The sequence below is a fragment of the Tachypleus tridentatus genome, chromosome 6 (assembly GCF_004210375.1).
Source record: "Tachypleus tridentatus isolate NWPU-2018 chromosome 6, ASM421037v1, whole genome shotgun sequence".
In the NCBI taxonomy this organism is placed as follows: Eukaryota; Metazoa; Arthropoda; class Merostomata; order Xiphosura; family Limulidae; genus Tachypleus; species Tachypleus tridentatus.
In genome coordinates this window covers 20,844,667-20,870,269 of record NC_134830.1, presented here as the reverse complement: position 1 = coordinate 20,870,269, position 25,603 = coordinate 20,844,667, and the positions used below count along the sequence as shown (strand labels likewise).

General features: G+C 34.4%; 1 protein-coding gene across 1 annotated transcript in view; it reads left to right on the top strand.

Moving 5' to 3' along the window:
• The first annotated feature begins 3,434 nt into the window (after window positions 1–3,434).
• The window catches only part of LOC143252066 (uncharacterized), a 34,344-nt gene continuing 12,175 nt past the window's right edge, over window positions 3,435–25,603 (top strand). The window contains exons 1-3 of the mRNA XM_076503675.1: window positions 3,435–3,636; window positions 21,344–21,528; window positions 24,051–24,194. Of these exons, the coding sequence (XP_076359790.1) occupies window positions 3,541–3,636; window positions 21,344–21,528; window positions 24,051–24,194 (425 nt within the window). The 5' untranslated portion in view covers window positions 3,435–3,540. The remainder of the gene's footprint in view (window positions 3,637–21,343; window positions 21,529–24,050; window positions 24,195–25,603) is intronic.

Here is a 25,603-nt window from a genome sequence, read left to right as displayed (position 1 = left end):
ATGTCCTACAACTATTATAATTTGATCAGCTTTCTAATTAAGATAAGAGAGGCTTAAAATAATTTCCTTAGCTACTTTATCTTAGCACAAACTGAACACGAAATCGACAATTATCTCAACTGAAAACAACAAAAAAAACTATTATGTCACTCAATAGGTTCATAATTCTCTTTTTCATTAGTTATAAAGTGTGTATCAGTAATAATATAAAATGCCATAGAAAATTATTGACAGTTTGTGAAAGAAAGGAAACAACAGATGGGCGTGGTAATTTAATATGAGTTTGTTTTTTTAGTTTATGACTCCATAAACAAAAAACATTGAGGTCTGTAAACTATTGAATTCATACTAGATTGCCACGCCCATAACATTTTCTCTCTAGCTCTTTCCCTTCTGTAATTTATTTATCAATCCTCGCTGTAGTATGGAATTCAACATATCAATTACTTGTTATAATATAGATATTTCAATAAGTATGGTTTGAATTTCGCGTAAAGCTACACGAGAGCTATCTGCGCTAGCTGCCCCTAATTTTGCTGTTTAAGACAAGAAAGAAGGAAGGCAGCTAGTCATCACCACCAACCGCCAGCTCTTGGGCTACTCTTTTATCAACGAATAGTGGGATTGACCGTCACATTATAACGCCTCCACAGATGAAAGGGCGAGCGCGTTTGGTGTGACGTGGACCCTCGAATTATGAGTCGAGTGCCTTAACCACCTGGCCTTGCCGGGCCATTACAATAAGTAATTTATATGTTAAATTCCATAGAAGAGTATTAAATAAATTACAGAAAGGAAAGTCCTAGAGAGCAAAAGTGACGATTATTATATTAAGTGGTATTTTCTTATAAAAGTAAGATTTGCACTTATATAATGTTAACATTTTTCTTAATATGGCAAGATGGCAAAACCACTGCCTGCTCTCTCTCCAAAGGACCCGAACCTAGTGTTAGAGCACAAAGACGTTCAGCAAGGTGAATTCTAACCTGCATTAATATAAACCAGGCATATCTCTCATGCAGTGAAACTCCATTAGCCTTTGAAATATGGTAGAGACACTAAACAGACTAAATGGCATGATGCAAGATTTATACACGCCACAGCTACGTTCCCTTAAGATAAATCTGTAGAGCTGTTCACTATGGTGGCTAAATAAAGCACCATTCTTCCAAGAAACCTCGTATCCTTTCTTTGTAATGGCGTTACTATATGACTTGCCACTCCTTCATAACATTTGTCAGCCGTAATACAGACATTATCCACTTGTGAATAATGTTGCAGCCGATAATCCTTTTATAACTAATATGCAAAGTGGCTTCAGTGTCTCCATGGACAAAGTTGATACTGTCTACTACAAATAACAACATTTAAATGGTTTCGTGGACCATGATGTTTATGCTAACACTGCATACAAATAAACTAAAATAATTTTTGTTTTTTTTAATAAATATATTACTAAACCTGGTGGTAAAAGTGGAACACATCTCACGTATGGTCATTTAAGATATAACTCATATCACAAAATAATTATTTCTGTAATGTTTAAACTAATTACTGTTTTGGCTAAAGTCTAGCTGATGGAAAATAAAAAAAAAAAAAATTATCATATCTTTCAAATATCTATATGTATTATTAATAAAAATTTCGAGGTGAAAGTAAATAATACTGTATAATGATACTCAGTGGTAGAATTGAAAAGAAATTACCTGGGAAACTCCAGATGATGTTGTAGTATTAGACTCTACTAAATGTTTTCCACTTTTTAGCTTAAATTTAAATCCTTTAAATGTCTTCTTATACTTATTAAAACAGAAAGATAGTAATATTCAAGAAAGTTTCCAACTTTAACCTTCCCCGAAGGTTAATTCTGTAAAATAAAGATAAGGCACCTTCTTGCAGTAATAACAGTATGCGTTTTCATTAGCGTCTCCTGTATATCTTGCTGGCGAGTTAGACATACTTGCAGATGGACTCAACCACCATCTTAGGTGCTCATTGGCCAACTGATCTATGAGGTATCAAACATTGTTTCCCTGTGTCAAAAATTCGTGGTTAATCATCATATTTAAAGCAGTTTTAAGACTTGAGAGAACATATTTCAGAAGTTTTTTGCAGGAAATGGTCGAAAGATGTATCTAAATTTTTATGCTGTATTGTACAGGATTTTACAAAGATTTTTATCAGCATCATGTACATTTTTTTGATATTGTTATCAGACTTTCACTCCTAAGTGGGAAATATTGAACTTCTTGCTTTAAATTGACGAATAACAGGCCTGTTCATTTGTTGTAATTTTACTCTCCCAGAACTCTTCAGTTTTTTATTGTGATTTTAAATTTAACTTTCATTTTCATTTCGCAGGCGCTATTTAGCTTTTGCCTATAATATTAATTAAATATTTAATATTTGCTTTAACTCGCCAGTGGGCACATAAAGTATGATTTGCTCCACAAGATTGGTACAGCACAAGTTATTATTTAAAGTACAGTTTATTTTTGTTATTTGATGAGGTTAAGTGTGAACTTGTTTTGCCAAATTTTAATCTAAAGACACTAAATTTGTGATTCTTTTATTTGTATGTGTTAGGCTAAGTTACAGGACAAAACATACGTACTAGAAAGAGTGTATTTTTTAATAAAGACTTCATAATTCTTGCTAATGACACATCCTTTTGGTTTTAAAACACATGTATGCATGTGGTCACTCGTCTTAGATTGTATACCAGTAATTTGTTTTGTATTCTATCAAAATCTCAATAACGATCCATTTCTTGTGTAAATCTCATTCGTGGTGACCAATCGGGAAACACATTGAAACATGGGATTCGCAGACCTAGTGCTTTGCGGGTCTGGACTTCTCTGCTTTACTGGAGTTCCTCCAGATACCACAATGGTCTAATGGCGAGCTAACTAAGGCGTATTTTATTATTTATGCCAAAAGTGAAAGAAAAAAAAACCATAGATAGCATTTATATTTAATACATGTTTTATGAAGAGACGCCATATAGTTAAGTTGCTTCCTTTGTAATGTCTGTTAAATATTAACAGTTGCTGTTCAAAAGTAAATACTTATCCCTGATCCCTCCCGGAACACTGTGGGATTCATATCTTCACTCCCACCACAGCGTTTCTGCTCTAGTTCACCACTCATGTCATGTCAAACACACTGTATTTGCTATGCTTCATAAAATAATTTTAACAACAGCACAGTTTGATTCTTATAGAAATATATATATATATATATATATATTTCCTACGATATGATATTTTTGTATGATTAAGTAGGTGTTATAACAAAAGATATTTTCATAAACCAATATTTTTTGAGATACTGGCAGATGTACCCGTGCGATGCACGATGAAAGGTTTACCAAACATGAAAACAAGGAAAAAGAACGTTCACTATCAAGCTAACGCATCTACCGCTAGACGGCAGTCTATAAGTGACGTTAAACGGGTCGCTTCAGAAAACTTTGCTTTGTGGTTGTTTATAAGTACGTATAGTTTGAGAAGATAACGGTTGACATTAAAGAACGAAGAAATGGCTTTACACGTACAACTAGTGACGAGTACGATGTTCTATGCTTCCGCTTTCTTATGTTGTATTGTAACAATTATAAGTTTGCTTATAGCAAAGGTAAGGACTAAATTATCGGTTATCTTCGTTCTTAAAGGTTATTTATACTACTGAAGGTATTACTAGTAGTATTAAGGCTGCTTAATTCCAATTTTTACTCTAACCGAAACGTAGTATATTATGTATACGAAAATTTGGAATGAATTTTCATTATCAGTTTGTTAACTAAATAAATGCTTTCGAAATGGTTTAATATATATATATATATATTAGTAGAGGGTAATACTATAATATACATGAAAACATTAACTTTTCAAGATTTTAAGCTTACTGTTAATAGTAGTGAAACATAGTATACTAATTATGAAATAACACAAATAAGTTAGGAATGACTATGAACAGTAGGCCTGTAACTTTAAGTAGGAAGATATTACTTCAGTTGTACGTTTACCGAATGCACTACCATATCCGGGTGGGCGTTTCTGTACATGAAAGGTTTAGCCTAACTATAAGGCCTAAACGCACAAAGCTGTGTATCAATACAATACTTATAAACAAAATGGTTTTGCGACAATTATCAACATTTAATTATTTTACATTTTTGAAATACCATTTATTTGAATACAAATTAAATATTATTATAAAATTACTGTATTGTTTTAATATAGTGCAAGATATGTTTATAAAATTCCAGCTAGTAGTAAAACGAAAACAAAAAACAGGTTTCGCTGAGAATGAGAAAAGTATACACAATTGAACCTACATTATAGAACATTTATTAAAAAACAACACTCTTGTTATTAGAATTATTAGGGTGAAATAAAAAATATTCATTTTTAAAGTTTTATATATCACAGAATGTTATTAGGAAGTGAAATAATTTTAACGTGAGAACATTTATTGTCCAATTCGGGCAGCGAGATAAGTTACGAAATCCGCATTCAAACCATTTCACGTTAGCTTCTTGGCTTTACGAGAGAAAAACTGTTTCACTATATGGTATAATTAGAGCTAAACAAGTTTACTGAATTTAATTTTCCATGCGTTATAAGATTTAATGTTTATGTAAGTTGCAGCAGTGTCAACATTACATAAACATGCTTCGCGTGATATATTAGTCTGATGTAGTTTTTACATTAGTTGTCGAACAGTGTTTACAGTCAAAATTGTCTTAAATACCAACACTATACAAACAAATCTGGATAATATCATGAAATATTAACTATTTATCCACAAGTTTGTTTTGAATTTCGCGCAAACTTACACGAGAGCTATCTGCGGTGGCGGTCTATAATTTAGCAATGTAAGCAAGGGCGAGCATATTTAACGTGATAGGAATTTGAACCCGTGACCCTCAGATTGCGAGTTGAGCGCCTTAACCACCAGGCCATGCCGGGGCCTCTCAAGTAAATCCTGAAACAACGCAGGGTTAACTTAAAATGATTTATAAATTAAAAACGTTTTACGTTTTATTAAAAGAAAAACTCATTTGGTTAGTTTTTAACATCATATATCATAAAGATTTGGTTTCGAATCCCTGTCATTCCAAAGATGCTCGCCCCTTCAAACGTGGGGGCGTTATAATTTAACGGTCAATTCAACTATTCGTTTGTAAAAGAGTATCCCAAGAGTTGGTGGTGGGTACTGATACTAGCTGCTTTCCTTCTAGCCTTACACTGCTAAATTAGGGATGGCTATCGCAGATAGCTCTTGTGTAACTTTGCGCGGATTTCAAAACAAACAAATTTGTTTTGCTTAATAGTTTCTAATTCTTTCGTAATGCTAAAGAAACTCGTAGTTGTGGTGTCTGAGAATGGGGAAACATGTTTATTGGGTTCAACAAGTTGCGAAATTTCAAAGCACCAATACAGGGAAACATAAATTTATCAAACAGTGAGATTTATGAAGAGTGGTGAACTCAAAGTCGAATTTGGAAGAACAAGCTATTTCTAAATGCTGAGAATTTATATTGTCCAAAATTGGTTCATCAAACTGGAATTTGGTTTTATCTCTTATACGGGGCCTGGTATGGCCAGGTGGGTTAAGGGTGGGATTCGTACTCTGAGGGTAGCTGGTTCGCATCCCCGTCGCACCAAACATGCTCACCTTTATAGCCGTAGTTGCGTTATAATGTAACGGTCAATCCCACTATTCGTTAGTAAACGAGTAGCCAAAGAGTTGGCGGTGTGTAGTGATGACTTGCTGCCTTCCCTCTAGTCTTACACTGCTAAATTATGGACGGCTAGCGCAGATAGCCCTCGAGTAATTTTGCGCGAAATTCAAATAACAAACAGATTGAATGGTACTTAGATATTTTGATATGCATTGTTTAGATAAAATTACTTTTTCTTTCGTGAGTTGTCATAGTGTCATTAGCCAATTTTACATACTTTCCCATTCATGAAATTGGTTTTAAATGGTTTTCTTAATCTCTGTTTCTCACGTAACCCGTGGAAAAAAAGAGCATCACTTTCATTGAGAACGTTAAATGAATTGTGAGCACTCAGTGCTTAACTCATAAATATAAGAGAAACTTTCACGTGCCGATTCTGCAACTGTTTGGGTAATTCAAGGTTACACGAGCACCGAGCTATCAGATTTTGTTAACACGAGATGTTCGTTAATAGATAGAGACGTGTAAGGATTTGTGGCAAGTGGAATAAAAAAATATATACTTTATTTATTCTGATAAATAATTGAACGGTTGAAACAAGTGAAATAAATATTTATTTACACTCAGAAATCAAGGAAAGTTTCCTTTAAAATATATTGTAAACAATATAAAACCATTGTTTCAAAATTTACAATTAAAAATTAAATATCCTTGAAATTACAACAAATAAAAAAAAAATAGAAATGGAAAGGGTAGAAAAGAGGTGTAAACGTACTACAAAGAATAAGTGCAAATAATTGATAGCACGTCACTTCCGGTCATATAAACCAATAAAATATAAGTAAAATAAAAAAAACCCATAATAAAATGGAACTCCTTTTAAAACGTTTAAAACAAATTGCAAATTTGAAAACATTTTTGAACCTACTAATATGCATATTAAAACGTTTATTCAAAACTATTTATTGTGTACTTGTATGAAAAAACGTAAATATAAACCATTTAAACTGAATAAATGAAATTAATTTAAAACATGCAAAAATAGACGCAGAAAGCACTGTAAGAAAATAAGCTACATAAAATATGATGGCAAATCGAAAGATGTATGACTTTGCAAATATTCACATTCAAGAATTACAGTGTGGATACTTTATTATGACAAGTAAAATATCAAAGGTCACTATAGATCGATATCCCTCTAACAATAGCTTTTGTATGACATTTATAATTGTGACAGTTTGTGTGTGAGTCTTGGCCAGTCCCACTTGAAATTGTTATATGTCTGCTGTGTTGGCCTGTTCACTCTCTCGTGCTTCCAGTGGTCAGTTCTCCTCATGAATGATGGAGGTGTCACAACACTTCCTTTAAGCGCGGTAATGATGTTTCTATTCAATTGTTGCATTTACTCCCAGTTGTATTCCTCCAGAATGTTGTTTGGTCTTCACCTGTAACTTTCATGTTTCTTTGGTGACAGTTTATTCTCCTTTGATTAGGAAAAGACTTACATAACTTTAAGAACCAAGAAGATCAGCGAGTGACGAGCTGTCTCTTCAATATCATCAGTGGACGTAATGATGTGGAACGAGAGTGATAAATAAAGATTCATCAAACTTCCACATGATGAATAGTTAAAAATCATGCAAGTCAAGCTCTCTTTTTCGTGCTAGGTTGGGCATCCAGGTCTAAATATCTTCCCTGATAATGTGTTGAAACTTGAAAGTGTATTGGGAAAATAAAATATATTTAATTTAACAGGCTAGTGGAAATAGAAGTAATGAAAACTTCATAAATGACTTGAACTAGTAAACAATTCAGGAAAACAATTGTCACTTGTATCTGAAGACAGATCATCAGTTCAAGTTTCAGTTTAAGGTGATGAATAATGAAACCTCAATTCAAAGAATACATCGATATATATCTGATGGTACAGATTTCACACCTGTTACATAAAACTATTACATACCTCCTCCACCTGCATGTATTCCAACAGTTCTGTTCTCCCTGAAGATGAATCATTTCATTCTAGAATATTGGGAGAATGGCACCTAACATGAATTTTAGCAAGTGTCACAAAGAAGAATAAGATAGAAAAACAATTGCAGCCTTCAAATTATCTATCTACAATCTAATCACCAATATTGTTACCTGGCTTGTCAGCAACTACAAGGTATCAACTTCTCTTTTGACCTGAAAAAATCGAGTAATTACCACTACTAAAGTTATCTAATTTGTTTTAAAACCGGCATATGTGAATCCAAAAAGAAATTAAGAGCTTTGTTGTAAGTTAAAATCTAAATGAAAATACTGTCTGTAAATTGTACTTATTTGTCACTTCTGAAGTTGGCATGCTCGAGAATACTTTTCCTGAACAGGAAATACAGCTTTCTAACGAGCAAAGTTTTAACACTCTTTTTTTTCCTTTTTAATTGGAAACGATATTTTCATTTTAGAAACCATTTTCTCTCTGGTATTCAATTTTATTATTATTTTTCTGAATTAGGTCATTAAATCGTCTTCATGAATGTTTCTCTACTGAAGTATACAATTTCTTCTATGGTATAACACACACAGATTTTGGTCAATAAGATATTTGAACAGTAGGTAACGGTTGCGGTGCTGCTTTCATCGTCAGACATTCTGTATTGCCACCTATTGGTGCAAAAATAAAACAAAATAAATGTAAACAATTCAACACATAAATTTTCTAAAAAATAAACAAAATAAAGACTATCATTGTCTACTTCTTTATAACGAAACATCTCAGTTATTTCATACTGTAATCATAACAAATATTAATTAACTATCCTAACTCTCACTTTCCTTTCCCATCGATTTTGTAAGATGTATTTCTGTATACGGGTTTACAATTTCTGAATCTAAACTCTCAATTTGTATTTCACATGTTTGGTCATTTTATCCTATACACACAACTTGTTTACCTGATCGTCTCTACATATATGTAAACATTTTACCGCATGTATTATTATCCTATTCTTCCATGCCAACACAATCCAAGGTATTTCACATGTAAAGTCGAAACAAAGTTTCTCCATGGAAATATACCCAAGTGTAGTGAAGGTATGCTATACAAATTCATAGATATACGTTTATGTACCTGAAATAGAAACCCTATAATCCGAGCTCTTTCGAAAGATGTATCTTTCTTCTTCAGAGCAGACTGTTATTCTAGCTATCATCAACAACTTATGAGTTCTTTACACTCTTGATACGTTATCACTAAGCGTCCTTTCAGTAAACCAAGTGTATTACCCAAACCACTAGAAATATGTTAAAACGTTTACCCTGATATGCACAATACCTTGCAAAGAAAAGATTGCAATTCACCTTATGTTCTTTGGTGTCTTTAAGTATTTATTAATGATATTCATCCATACAGACTGTTGATGCTCTAAGTATTATATTAACTAATAGCACGTCTCCTATGTTTCAGATGTAGTGAATTTTAATGTATAGGTTAATATGCTTATAAATCATACACAGTTATGCTGCAGGGATTTCATTACACATAGCATATGTATATGAAATACATATGGTATAGAAACTATCTTTCCACTAGATAGCTGGACAAATAATGACTGTAACTTCACTTTAATGGTTACTTACATTCTTTATTATTTCTTGGATTAATGGCGTGAACTTTCCTCTTCATTTGACTTTTCACAGTCAGTCATTGAACGTTTGGAGTCACATTTGTATTTCCTTGTGGTAAGTGAGAGTGGTATTTCATAGTACTCTCATGATCTACCACACATTAAACTCACTCACACTCCATCTTCTGGTCAAGCCAAGCTTAGAGAATTTCATCAGTATCATCAAGTTTGAACTTATTGATATCTTAGTTGCTTTAGAACAAGATAAAAGCCATTACAGATTTTGTATATTGCTGGATCATACCAAAACGACACCCAATACCCTCATAGAATCTATTGATTTTTCACCCTCTTATTCTCAAGATGTAGATTATTGTATGTATTGAGGGTCCTCCCAGGATAGGTTCTGTCTTTACAGTTCACTTCCTCTAGAATACAAAACTACATCCATTATTTTGTTGAGGATGTTGAACCATAAAAGTGACTACAATTGCAACACACTACTTTGACCTTGAATATCTGTAGATGGGGATCCACCACAGTCATTTGGCTGGTTACGTAAGGCTAGGGTCAACTGAATGGCAGTATTGGATCGTCTCAATGGGACATTATGCTTAGTGTCGACATTTCGATATAGTGCTTTTGAAACCATAATATAGCTTTGCTATTCAAATTTTGCAGCGTTAGTACATCTTCTTATAGGAGTCCATATGTTATCAATGAGCACTGAATCCTTTACTTGTATATTTTAGAAAGTCAAAATAAAATACAAAAAATAAACACTTATAGGAAAACGACCACAAATGGAAGACTTTTGTACAGTCACCATTTCCAGCTGTTTCTGTACTTCAATTTCTTTTTCTACCTTCGTTGACTAACAAATAATGTCTCCTTTTTCATCCGGAAGGGGCTAAAAGAGCTTCAGCCTCCTAAACTAGTTAAGAAGTTATTCTGAATAAATCGTGGTCAAAACAAGCATATCATAATATAGCAGCCCTTTAAATAAAATTTAATTGGGCGAAATTCCTGTTACTCCCTATGCTACTTCAATTCCTCTAGAAAGGAGTGGCCTTTGAGAGGAACTTGCTTACCATCCCGGAGTAGAAGGTTCTCACTGGTTTTGCAGTAAAGGGGTTTAATTGTGTTGCATATCTCAATTCATAAAAATGCAATAACGTGACCTACCCATGTTTACATTTCCACATCGATATGCCTTTATCAAGTCATGATATTTGAACTATAATGTTAGGTCCTATATTTCAAACCCTCTCTGATGTTTTCAGTGCCAGTGATTTGGCCACTCAAAAACAATTTATGTGCTATTTGTGGTGGGGGCAAAGACCGTTGCAGGTGTGACTATCAAAGCAGCCTTCATTGATTTAACTGTACTGGTTTCCTCTTCTACTTTTCTTCATGTCCTAAATGAATGGAAGAGAAAACGTACATCTAATAGAACGGTAAACAACATTTCTTATCATGAGACGTGGAAATTGATGTCCTCTCTCACACCTCGAACAGATATTTCTGTTCTTTTATACGAATCTTTCTATAATTATGCCCCTTGTAGTTAAAAGAGTAGACAGGTCAACATCTACTGTACAAGTCAGGAAATGCTCAGGCCCATCTACCTTTTTTCAAGGTACAAAAAATGTTAAGTTGTGCACTCACTCCCTGAATTTTTATTTGTCTGACAGTGACCTGCCCCATAGATTCAGAGAAAGATCCATAGAGGTCAATAGATCTATTTCTAATAAATACAAAAAGGCTCTTCACGTGCCTCGCCTACTCCAAAATAAAAATAAGTACTTGATACAGTGATATTGTCGATGTTTTTTATTATAATTTAGATAACGTTAAGGCCTTAATTGGTGCACATCATCCTATGTGTCTCTCCTTATAGGAAACATTTCTAATGCCTTCCAAATGCCAAAGCTGTCATGTTTGGAAATGTTTCCTTATGAAATAAAATCAGGTTATGTGATGGGCATGATCATGGTGATGTGGTACTGCTGGTTGACTAGCATAATTCCACCATATCTGTGCCATTCAGTATGCCAGCTAAGATTGTTGTCATCCCTGTCCATATAAATTTATTATCCTTTTCAGAGGATTATGACTAAGCATACCTGCAACGTATTAAATAGTTGGTATATCCTTTCTCTGTCTTGGGAGACTGTAATGGATACATTACATTATGAGGTAATGTCAGTGAATTTAAACTCTTGTACCACAACCTTTCTTTCTTCAGTACTGATTTTGTTCACAATTTCATATGTTAACTTCAAGATGGCCTAAGAAGGCCGAGTGATTGTTCTGTACTTTATTTTAATCAAAATGCTGCTTGCCTGCTGATTTCTTGGTGGTAACGTTATTCCTGTGATGGCTGAGACAACGTTTTTGGGACTTCTCTCTGATTATAAGCAATCGTTTATTTCACGCATTAAAGAGATTGGTATCATATGTATAGGGACACTGAATATTCTCCGTATACTGTCTTCAACTTTTTGATAATTAGATAAATGTTCCATGCTGAAGATTTATTATGTCCTCTTTTGATAAATGAGGCTGTACCTTGAGAATGTTGGATCATCTACATCATTAGTGGTTTTGGTTATGCATTTTTGCACTTCTCCAGTCCAGAGAGGCACATGATGGCCAGGTAGTTAGGGTGTTCTACTCTTAATCTGAGGGTCGAGAATTCAAATCCGCATCACACCAAACATGCTCGTCTTTTTAGCTGTGGGGGCGTTATAATGTGATGGTCAAACCTACTATTCGTTAGTAAAAGAGAAGCCCAAAAGTTGGCAGCGGGTGATGATGATTAACTGGTTTCCCTCTAGTCTTACACTGTTAAAATAGGGATGACCAGCGTAGATAGCCCTCGTGTAATTTTGCGCGAAACTGAAAAACAAACAAACCAGTTCAGAGTTTATACAATGAGTATAATGAAACCTTTGCCTCACTTATAGCATCTACAATATTCGTTATAATTTCCTGCAAAGTTCTTATCTTTACCACAGCAACTGATATAGCATTGTCTTCATATATCATAAGGTTTTTTTGGGGGGGAATAGGGGCTTGCTGTTCATACGTTCGGCCTTTGTGTCCAGGTATGTTGACTTAAATGTGTCTAACATTGGGTGATGTTGCTGAGTTGTATACTACTCTTGCCATGTGTCATGTTGAAGCTAAACAGTATATTTTATTATCTATTCTGTATTGCTAAGCACTCTGAAGCACTCTAATGTGAGTTCTCACCCAGTGCTTGTGGATATATAGAAACCACTTCTCATTTATCATCAAATTGTATTCAGTTTTTTGAATTTCTTGCCAACTTGGTACTTATGGGGATAATTTATTGACACTACAGCTAAATATGTCTGCTTTTGTATTGTTATAATACAACCGACTGCCATTTATGTGAACTTTAAACGTGGCTTTACGCCACTTGGCCATCGTTTTGAAGTGAGTAACGTTATAGTTTTTTTTTCAGATAAATTGCACTGTTGTTGTATGGCTGTCTAGTTTCTGTAAAGATTTAGAAGAGGAAATTACCAAAGCTCCATCTCAGCTACAGTTTGTCACGCATTTTATTCTTCAATGTGTCCACTAATGTGTGCTTTGTGCCACTTAAGTCACAATTACCTACATATTACTTTGATGTCGTTGCTATGAATGTCAGCAGGAGCACTAGCTTGGATGTACATCAGTTGGAGGTTTATCTTTGGTACTGGATAGTGTTGTTAGTGATCCCGACGGTTCAGGATCAACTGGCCAACTCAGCGACAGGATAATGAGCGACACTCAATTCGTCGACAGTATTACCAGTTGATAGACAACTCAGCGACAACTCATTTGCCAATATTGTCACTTGCCAACAGACTTGTTGACGTACCGATATTTCAAATATACCGGTACTAGGATAGGCGAGTGCTTATGACTTTCGAAGTAACATAATTAGCTCAACATTTTGGTAAGACTGCAGCTTTTTTACTGAATAAATTGTTATTATGTCATTTTAGTTTTTGCTGTAATAAATCTATAGTACATTAAATTTCAATATTTTTTATATTCTTTTCTTATTCGGTTCATTTTCAGAGCATAAATTCGATACTTCGCAAACTTGTTTCGTCCATATCAGATCATTGTATTTTGTATTTATCTCTTCAAAATGCAAGAGATTACTCATATGTGTTGCAAACCTGATTTATGTACATGTAAACATGAATGCATTCCCCTAAGTAAACGTAAATATAATACAAATCCATGTCATTACACAATTGTCAACAAGCTGATGTTTCGACTAGTTGTATTTCGACATAATTTGGTGTTACCCAATCCGCTATCGCCCAGTGATCACCGAACGGTCCTGACGCTTTATAGATTAATCGCTTTTTACAGGGTGTATGTTTTTAATTCTGTTGGATTTTTTAACCTTGTTTCAAAACCAAAATTCATGGATTTACTCTTTTTTTATGTTGTTACAAGACAGTTTGGAACAGATACCCCTGTAGTGCTTTGCGTCATTAAACCAGATCAAGCAACAAACCTCTTATAATATGTGATATTCTATCTTTTGACCACTTATTCTATTTTTGGTCATGCAAAACTGGGTAAATAAAATAACATGGATCACAATACTCCATATGTTTTTTATGGAAATCTCAGTGATTCTTCAGTTTATGGGCAGTCATACATGAAATATACTGAGAACATGACTTCTTACTAGAACATTAGCATGTTTGTAGAAGTCTGTGCACTGTTGCTTTGTTGTATGATGACCCATTATTATGCTTGGTAGGTGATCATCACAGTTCTTTCAATCTGACCTCATAAACTAATACAAAATGAGATTCACCGTTTAGATGAGTTGCTTGTGTAAACCACCACACTGAGGACAATATGATGTATGAATTGTTACCAAACGCAATATCTGAAACAGTTTAGCACAAAGCTTACTGTTAAAATTTACTTCTTGATCAATATGAATTTCTTCTAGTACTGCAAATCAAACTATCTATTGTTCAATCAACAAGTCGGCAACTGTTTGAGCTGACTTTTCTCCTGTGAAGTAATTTACGGAAGTAATCGATTATCGCTAATTTTATTGACAGGTCCAGCAAAGTCCAGGACTATTTTATAGCAAGGAGAACTGACAACTTGCGGACAGAGTTTCCTTGGTAAACAAATTTTTCTCTGTACCTTATAGGAACTACAGTGTTTACATCTTTGTTATATATTATTTTATAAATATTACCAGTAGTATTACATCTACAAAACAGCTGTAGTTTGAGATACTCTGTGATGTCTTCTTGTGTGTGTTATGCAGGACGTGGAAAATTTTCACTGCTAAGGTCCATAGGACTCCAAGCTGAATCATAGGCTGAGAACCAAATTCGTTCGTGTGGTATCTACAACATAGCACTCACTCTGATACCTGTATTTGATCTTAAGGCTGCTAGACGTTATATGGCTGGCTCAATACTATGTTCACTGACCTGTGAAGGCTACTTTTCTGTTTGATTCAGGGCAGATCTTTCAGCTATTCCCAATGTTTTTCATTAGTGAATTTCAATATCCATTTCCAAGGGTCTCCATATCATTTGTGTGGTTTGTTATCATGGTTGAAACCTCGTATTTCACAGCAGTATTATTTCTAGAATCCAGGTTCTACAACTGAATAAACTCTTATGTAATATTTTAAAAGGCTATCTGTCGGTTTTTTATAGTAAGATAGTGTTTTGTTATATTATGGTCCAATATGTAATCATACTTTCCAGTTCTGTGATGTGCTGATTAGCCATTTTAACCATACATGATTTACCCATGTAATAAATTCACGGCCATGTAAAAAAATAATGAAATTATGTGATGAACCACGGTGCTGCAAGCAGCTCCTTTGTTTATAATATTGCTGCTTACTGAATGTGGGCTTATAGTGCATTGTTATATAACCCTCGTGATTTTATACTTGTGATAGCATTGTCCAAATCTCACTGTCACTGGTGTCAATATCCATGACGAATAAAAAATATTTTAATATAAGCTAACACTGGAATATTAACCAAGGCACATGTTTACAACTGATATCACTGCATAGTTCTAAGACCGCCTAAGATAAGAGTCAACCTTCCGTAATACAACTGTAGTTGAAACATTGTCCATAAAGTATCTATTATACAAGAAAAATTTGAAAACGATCTGGGTCAATCTATCTCTGATCGTATTATAGAAGGATTAGAATTATTTCCATTCAATATAATAGAACATTTTTCTAACTTAGGTTTTAAGTCGTTTATCAAAAGTATTGAAAAACCATTCGCAGGTTTCCAAACGTTATCTGTAGCATACAACCGCATGTCAGAATTCATCGATGTAAATTAGACTCCATTCCTACTGCAAACCACATAATGTGAATTCCATCAGCCACTTGAAAGTAACTGGTGTCTTTACAAAGGACAAACTGTATGACATAAAAATCATATAAACTTTTGTCCATGTCAAAAGCAGATTTAAAATACATTTCTTTCCTTAACTTTACCGGTAGTCAGAGTTAGTGAACTAAACAGTAAGATTCTGTTGATGCATTGTAACATTCATTCGCGCGTGCCGATAGAAACACATCGACAGCTAATGTTACAACCATCTGCGTGATTCTCACACAGAACCTTGGAGCACCTAATTTATTTCATACAATAATTACCGGTGTTGATCAGATGCTCTCTGAAGATTGGGTGATCCACTTCTTCAGCATTGTTTTTATCTCTTTACTCATAAGGGTTCAGTTTCTTTAACTAACTAGTTGTTCTGATTAATGAATTGGCAGTAATCTCCAGATTGTCACTGGTGATTTAAAGTGTGATAATCCTACCAACATTTAATTAACTGTTTCGAGTGGACTGGAAATGTGCAATAATTCTTAGGTATGGTGCAGTTTTAATAACACTGACAGAACTACTAATTTCATATTACTTTTCATGCATTGTACCTATTATCGTTGTACTCAGTGTCGTGCCTCCACTGTTCCTCCTCTGTAATTACAAGCCATAACCGGAAATAATATTTCTCTCGACGATATAACTACTTTGGCAAGACTGTCTTAATTTGTTCTTTACAAGAAAATGGTGAGTTCCAGCTTCAACTACAGTACTAGTTGGTGATGCTACTAGAGATTGAGTTTACAGTTCACCACAAAGTACTCCTTTTGTATAAGGTCGAACTGCAATGTCTTCTTCCATATGCAATTGTGCAGGACATGTTTTAGAAGTTTACTGAGGCCCGGCATGGCCAAGCGTGTTAAGGCGTGCGACTCGTAATCTGAGGGTTGCAGGTTCGCATCCCCGTAGCGCCAAACATGCTCGCCCTTTCAGCCGTGGGGGCGTTATAATGTTACGGTCAATCCCACTATTCGTTGGTAAAAGAGTAGCCCAAGAGTTGGCGGTGGGTGGTAATGACTAGCTGCCTTCCCTCTAGTCTTACACTGCTAAATTAGGGACGGCTAGCACAGATAGCCCTCGAGTAGCTTTGTGCGAAATTCTAAAAACAAACAAACAGAAGTTTACTGCAGTCAGCAGTTTGTTTTTACAACATAGCTACAGTTCACATGCTCCACAGGATATTATTAGCACACAACGTTTCTAGGAAATATTTATTTTAAATATCAACATTTTAACCGAGAAATGCTACTTCAAATTTCAGGCAAACTCATTGTTTACAGATTCAAGCTTCTGCATTAACTGCTAACTTTTAGTTACTGACTAGAGTTGTGATTTCCGTGTTAGTGACTGATACACTACAAGAGCAAGTGGAGTTTATTTTAACAAATATAAACCTGAATAGGATAGCCTTTATTAAGCAATTTCAAAAAACACCTTAGATTGGTCTATAGAAGCTCTGTATAATAATAAACTTCTTCCTCTGGCAGGACAAAATAAATAACGTACAGGAATCCCTTGTTTGTTACAGATGTAAATGCTCTCCCTTCTTGAAAGGCTACGTTGAGATGTCTCTGGCAAAGGACAGTAAAACGCCCTAATAGATCACATGTTTTCTAGTATGTCGTAGAATGTCACTGTGGTGTCAAATTTGAATACTTTAACAATCTGTTAGAGGAAACAGATCATCAAATTTCAAAGAGGCTTTGACCGTTAAAACTTTCCAACTGGAAATCGTCGTCGTGGAAAACATATTTCACTTGCAAATTCGAATATAATGTTCAAACATTATTTCAATAACGTATCCAATCCTCCTGCCACAAGTGTAACTTGTGTTTAATAAGGAATGATATTTTCATCCTGTCTCACTTATTTTAATATGTTTAAAGCAATATCCTTACAGAGTTTTAGAACTCGTATTACAATTGGTAGAAAAGCCAGTATCTAGGAGTTCACATAAAAAATCCAATCTTAGAGCCATAAATCCTGAAATTTCAAGATAGATTCTGAAATGCGAAACCTTTTTGTTGATAAAAATACGAATTCTTGAAGATTCTCCTTCATATATATATATATATATATATAGAGAGAGAGAGAGAGAGAGAGAATGTATTTAGTTTCTACCCACCAATATAATTTCTAATGCTGCAACAGCCAGGACAAGGAAGCTTAACTTCCAGTACTGCTAAGTGATAGATATTAGTATCATTAAGCAGGGGTCTTACAAACAACACCTACTTTATAATTCCTGGTGTCCTTAAAACATTATGATTTCATTATATAATTGGTGTTTGGGGTAATGTTTTAATTGTTTTAAATATAGCAAGAAAAATATATTTCAACGACTTTAAATACACTTTATCACGACTAAATATGATTTGTTAAATTCTGCTTACTCTTAGAGTACTATTTAAAGCTGTACTCTCCATTATAATTCAGTGCGAACTGTTTGTGAATACACAGAAGTAATAATGCACCCATTAACTGTTGTTGAACTATATGTGCATATTTCAAATATTTACGTATGTAGAAAGCTCCAACGTATTTTTATGCAGAGGAAGTTTTATTGATAACTTAAACACAAGACTATAATAAGATTATTACTAACAACATTATCACATTACTCCGTGTAATAGTATAAGTAATGTGTGGTTATAATTTATTAAAAATGATGATGTATGTTATGAAATACAAAAGGAATATTCTATTGTTTTAATCATTTTAACGAATCAACAAAATATAACATCTTGAAGGATATCGATCAAGTTAATTTCCTACTCTGTTGCTATTATTAAATTACTATTATTTTGTTCATAACTTTCTATACTACTATATTTTATTACGACCGTGTTGTCACATTTGTTACTGATTTTATAAATGACTTCTCAGTGTGAGATTTTTTAGGTCAGAGGTTATGATGGTGAATAATGTATTACAGAAAATAATTGGTATAATGTATGTATTTTATTGGCATTATTATTTTTATAATTTGTTGCCTGTTATTTACACATAAAATATTAAATGGAATAGAGCCTTAATAAAATTTCAACTTGTACAGTTTTTAAGTCATATGAGTATTGGTTATAAATGACAAGAACTGGATGATGGATGCTGAAATAATAAAATAGATTCTGTAGAATGTAGGCCGAACATAGTGAGTTGAGCTATAGGTTGGAAAGTCCAAGGTTTGAGCTCGACATATATAGTTGAACAAGCTCCGTACTTTCAGCTCTACGTGCATTATAAAAGTAAGAGTCAATCTCACTATTATGTTAAGAGCATTCATTACAAGACCCTAACTGATTACCCTCATTCTGGTAAGAAATTCGAAAATAAGTTCGCTTGATTTCTTGAGGTCTCCGACCTGACCATTTAGTTCATGTGTTGTATAAAATACCATTCATTTTGACAATGTCAAATGTATATGTAGAAAGTAATTACAATATGCAGAGTGGTTATAAAGAATACTTACTGTTTGAAACCGTTGTATTTTGAAACTAGTTGTCCAAAGGAAGGTTAAAAAAATAAATCGCCAAACACACACACACACATTGAATTGTTTGTTGAATTTTATCCAAAGCTACTCGAGGGTTATCCATGTTAGACTTTCTAATTTAGAAGTGATAGACTAGATGTAAGGCAGCTTGTCAACATCACCCACCACCAACTCAAAGATCACTTCTGATTAACAAATAGTGGGATTGACCATCATATTACATTTCTCCCATGGTAGAAATACGAGCACGTTTGATAGGTTTCAATCCTGCAACCTGCTAGTTAATTCCTTTAGCCACCAGGCCATGTCAGGTACATTAAGTATCACATATGTTAACCTACCATCAAATCTAATTATATGCCCAAAGTAGTGCATTCTCCGTTATATATATTGGAACCCCAGACAGGACAATTCTGTGAAAGAACTAAATCAATAGATAATTTTTCTGCATGCCTGTACGAAAAAGAATTACTTCGATGAAGTTTCGTTTGAAATACTGAAATTTTGATTCACCCCATAAACACATATACAGAGTTGTAGGCGGTTTTATAAGTACAGTAAGCTTCAGTTTTGCTCAGTCAATACCCTGAAATAGTCATTGTTAACATTCAGACATTTTAAAGGTAGTTATTTTTAAATGGGCGATTTTTATGGCCGCCATTTTGATTCATCATGATTGCTACTGTTAAGTACTACAATACTTAGTGATTAGAGAAAGCTCTCAGCTTTACGTTTCTGTATATTCCAACACCATATGGAACTTATCTCAAAAACGAAGCTAAACTACTCTTAGCAGCATTTCATATGTATAGTCTTCATTGGCCTTAGTAGTACCTCGCACATAAACACATGTTCAGGCTTTCAGTTATAGAAACCACGTGCATCTTATATTTGTAAGTAATTTTTGGAATATAATCATCTTAAGTATGTTTACTATTATTATGATCATCCTACACAGAAGTTGAGTATTGTGCTAAGACGAATTTTGTTCCTTGCCACGACTTTACGGTCCATTTCAAAACGAATTGACCAGTATGGCTTTATACGGAATAGCATGAATATTCACTTCATTCACCTGTTGCCTTCGTATGTCACAGTTGATGAACAAGTTATGGAAACAACTTGTACACTTGTGTCACTTTTACTGAAGAGATCCTTATTGATTGTGCTGCATACTGTCACTTTAGTCTCTTTGACAGATTTTGTCATTGTACTTTGTGTTTATGAATTCTCAACTGTTACAAGACGCTACACTTTTGTTTACCATTACAGAGGTACCACTTGTTACAGGTTTTTCTCTGCATAGTTTTGGCGCTACAATCTGATAAATAAATGTCTCCCAATGCCATGAAGTAAAAATGGATATACCTGTCTTTAACATTCTAAATCTCCCATCTGAACGTATCTTTACAATTGTATAAACATTCTGCGTCAGAATAACGTTTTTGATGGCAGTACACTACATACACAAGAAATGTCAAACTGAAATTCTGATACATGTCGTATGACTTGGCGATTAGAGCACTTGATACATGTTGTATGGCTTGGTGATTAGAGCACTTGACTTGCATTCGTTTCAGCTATATGAGTGTTATAATATTATGATTAATTTTATTATTTGTTGGTAAATAGCGGGATGGTGTCGAATGTGTCTCCCCCTAGTGTAGCATTTGAAAATTTGGTACGACTAGCACAGTAGTCCTTGCGTACCTCTGCGCAAAATTCAATACATGTTGTTCTATCGCGGTTTTATATCAACTGTGGATGTCAATTGATTTGCTGATTTGAATATTCAGAATCGTTTTGAACAATGTACTCTATCTAGTAATGGATATAAATTGTCTTAAGAAATGCTTCAAACAAATACGTATTTATGTTAATAATTACACTATACATTGTGAAACTCCGTATTCGAAGCCAGGCAAAATAACACTCTACGCTCACCGGAACTACTAGGGTCAATTGAAGTTCATACATAAACAAAAAAACAGGTGTTTAACCATATAGATTTCACTTGAAAAGAAACCGATGTGCTTTTAATTATTGAAAATGATCAAACACACGTATATTAGTTAATAATATTTTAATTTTTACGTATTATTTATTCTTCTAGGCGATAGTTCATCACAAATGCTTATTGTTCGTGCAAACCTCCGCGACATACGAACCAGAAAAGGCTTCTGACATAACCTGTGATTTTACATTGTACTTTACAATATTTCCTCTTGTGTTCGGGCTGGTCATGACCCTGTACCATGGATATGCCTTCATTGTGTCCAAACGAGATGAACACGTAGCGTACGTATCATATTAGTTTTCATTTTACATGGTGGTTAACTAATATTGCAGTAACATGTATGTAGTGATATTCTGAAACGTTTCCCGTTTCTTTGTTCGTGTATCTGTATATTTACATTAAATGGATAACGACTGTAGGATTTGTGGTTGTAGCCAAGTATTTTATGCCAAGAAATATTTGTTTTCGATGATATAGGATGTTAACACTAACGTGAAAAATGGAGCACTTAAGTTTTCAAGGGTTTTAGTTCTTTACAAAATCCAGGTAAAGTAGAACTATACAAACTATAGTGAAGAAAGCATGTATAATCAATATGAAATATCTGCTGTGTCCACCGCGGGGAATCTAACCCCGGTTTTTAGCGTTTGGAGTAAATAGAGTTACCTTTGACCCATTAGAGGGCTGGAAGTAGTTAAACTACCTGGGTTTTTAAGATATTTAAAATCTGTTTAGTAAGAATGTGTCAATAAACTTTGTTATATTGAGTAAGAATGTGTAGTTAAAATTTGGGGATTTTTTTTTTTAGGATTCTGCAAATCATATTACGTAAAAGCCAAGTAGTTGAACTCTCAGGAACTTACAGATTTTTGTCAATAATGTTAGATCAAAACTAAAAAAGTTAACTTTCAATCGTTTTCTAATATTTAGTGAAAATAAACAAGTAAACGTCGAAATACATTGTTTCACCAGTGCTTGTAGTTTGGGCTCTTTGTGTATGTCGTCAGTCCTATTAAAGTGTATATGCTATACAACGTGATAGAACTTACTGGAATCTTTTTTTTTTAAGTCAAAATTATATATATATATATGAATCGTTTAAAAGACTTTTTTTTAATAGTATTAATCGTATCAAATTTTTCTATTTCGTTTTTCTGACGCTTATATTACGAAAAATTGTTTTATATTGCGAGATTTAATGATAACAATATCTGTATTTATATTAAAAAATAATAATTTTTGTCTATAGTCGATGTTTCTCCACCAAGAGCGTGTTTATTAGAAATATTTTAGATACCAATTATTTAAAGATATTTATACGAATATATCAACAGCGGTATCTGAAAAAAAGATATGCAAGTGCTAGTTGATTAATGTGAAGGTGGTTGGTTATATGGAGTTGTAAAGTGCAATATATATCACCGTCAGCCAATTCTATCAACAATGAATAAAATATGACCACAAACAAGGAAGCATAGTTTCAATGATGCTGACTTCTGAGAAAGCAAACAACGGACAAAGAATGTTTAGAACTCAGTATTTCAGTCTGGAAAGTAGTGTCTCTTTTCGATATTAACAGTGTAGAAATAAGGAAAAACCACATAAAGTACGTATGATGTTGGAGTAGTGTAAAACTTCTGATGATAGTGTGTTTGTGTGTTTTCTTACAGCAAAGCTACATTAGGCTATCTGCTGTGTTCACTGAGGGGAATCGTAAATCCGTAGACTGATGATAGTGTAATGACTGAAATAATTCCACCTTTCTGTAACAAGTTTGGAGTATATCTTTCTCTTGTTATATTAAAACAAAAGTTTATGAATTTTTTTGTAGGCATTGTGGTGCATATAGTACGGCATTCGGTTCGATTCCTTTGAATTTCGCTCAAAGTTCCAAGAGGTCTATATGCACTAACTGTCCCTAATTTTGCAGTGTAAGACTGCAGTTAGTCATCACAACCCACCGCCAGCTTTTAGGATACTCTTTTACCAACGAATAGAGGGATTGACTGAAACATAATAACGCTCCCACGGCTGAAATGGCGAGTATTTTGGTGTGACGGACATTCGAACTTCAGATTGCGAGTCGAGCGCTCTGATCAGCTGGTTATACCAAGCCCCTGAGGTTTATATTAAATGGATTGCTAATGGTCATACAACATTTACTTGTCATTATGCTTAGGTAAAGGTTACATGCGTAAGTCTTTGTCTTCGAAATGACAAAATGTGCTTTTGTATGGCCCCGAAGTAGACAGGAAAGGGAGACTATTTATAAAGGGTAGCTTGTCTTGAATTTTGACCGAAAGTGGGGAATAGGTCATTTGCAGAAAATAATAACGTCATCACTATAACCAGAAGTATTCCCACTCTCATCCACGGTTTTCAGGACATACTAGGCTTAACAATAGCTTTCACTAATTCAGTTCATCACGTTTCGAAATTCCAAGTGTTTGATAACATAGAAGGTCATAGACCCGTATCATTTTACCGTTCTCTGAACGGAGGAGACAGACAGCTTTGACAACATCAGAGTTTTAGAAGACAGTCATCCAACAGAACTGACGACATAGTGCCTTCTAGTATTCGGAAACACTTTACAGTTACATATGCATCATATATGTATAGTACTGTGGGTAATTGGTTGCCCCATTTTTTGTTGAGTGGGTCTTTTTTTTAACAATGATCCTTTAGGAACCTTTGTAAACCTTGTCTCCATTTCGCATGGTGTTTGAATATATATTTTACATATGTGTTAAAGTGTTTTTCTTATCAGATAGCTAATAATCCTTCACTTTGTAATGCTTAGCCGGACCATGTGGGTGATGCCCTGGGTTTTACTGGACTCTTTGGTCATTGTTTTTGGCTTCATCTCAGCCTGTATGTACAGTATTGGCTTCAGTCAAACCTGTTCTAATATCCGCAAAGGTTTGCCCATGAATAAGGGCAAGAGGTAAGTCAATTTTGTAATTTTATATACATCTTCATGAAAGGTATGCTTAATAAATAAAAATATGAATTACAGATTTACAAAAAAAAAAACGTACAGTTCAAATGAATTATTTATATTATGCATTTTATCTTATACATACAATTTCTTAATGAAACACACTATCAGCCTGGCATGGTCAAGTAGTTAAGGGGCTCGACTCGAAATCTGACAATTTCAGGTTCGGATCCCCATGACACAAACATGCTCGCTCTTTCAGCCATGAGGGCGATATAATGTAACGTTCAATCCCAGTTTTCGTTGATAAAAGAGTAGCGCGAGAGTTGGCGGTGGGTGGTGATGGCTAGCTGCCTTCTTTCTAGTCTTATACTGAGGCCCGGCATGGCCAAACGTGTTAAGGCGGTCGACTCGTAATCCGAGGGTCGCGGGTTCGAATTCCGGTCGCACCAAACTTGCTTACCCTTTCAGCCGTGTGGGCGTTATAATGTGACAGTCAATCCCACTATTCGTTGGTAAAAGAGTAGCCCAAGAGTTAGCGGTGGGTGGTGATGTACTAGTTGTCTTCCCTCTAGTCTTATACTGCTAAAGTAGGGACGGCTAACGCAGATAACCCTCGTGTAGATTTGCGCGAAATTAAACAAAGAAACGAAACACACTGAATGATCTTTTGACCTACAATACATAAAATTTCTCTTTTGAATTTGTGAACTAAAGATAGTAACATTGCTTAAAAATTTAATTGGCTAGTTTTAAATTTGTTGGAAGATTATAATTAAGAACCAGCAATAAACTGATTGTTATCTAATATAAAGACTGTTAAAACTAACAAATAATGAAGATATTATTATTGTTATTATCCTTTACATAACCCGACATGGCCAGGTGTGTTAAGGCACTCGACTCGTGATCCGAGTATCGTGGTTTCAAATCCCTGTGTCGCCATACATGCTCCCCTTTTCAACTGTGGGGGCGTTATAAAGTTTTGGTCAATCTTACTGGTAAAAAGAATAGCCCAAGAGTTGTCGACGAGTGGTGATGGCTAGATAGCTGCTTTCCCACTAGTCTTACAGTGCTCAATAAGAGATAGCTATCGCAGATACATCTCGTGTAGCTTTGCGCGAGATTTTAAAAGACAAACCAATCTTTTACATAAGTCTTACGCTGCTAAGAAAAATAATGGAGGCACTTGGAACTTAACGCTTTGGCTTTTCATAAAATAAATGAAAGTATTAATATGTCTTACTGGTCACTGTAATACTAAACAATGATACTAATATTTACACCCCTGATAGTCTTAAATGTGTTCCTTTACGTTTGTATATAAATTACTTTTTACCATCTTTGTGTAGTTCTTATTTTATTTTCATCCAGTGTCAGACAAGCGTAACATTAATATTTATACACAGACACAC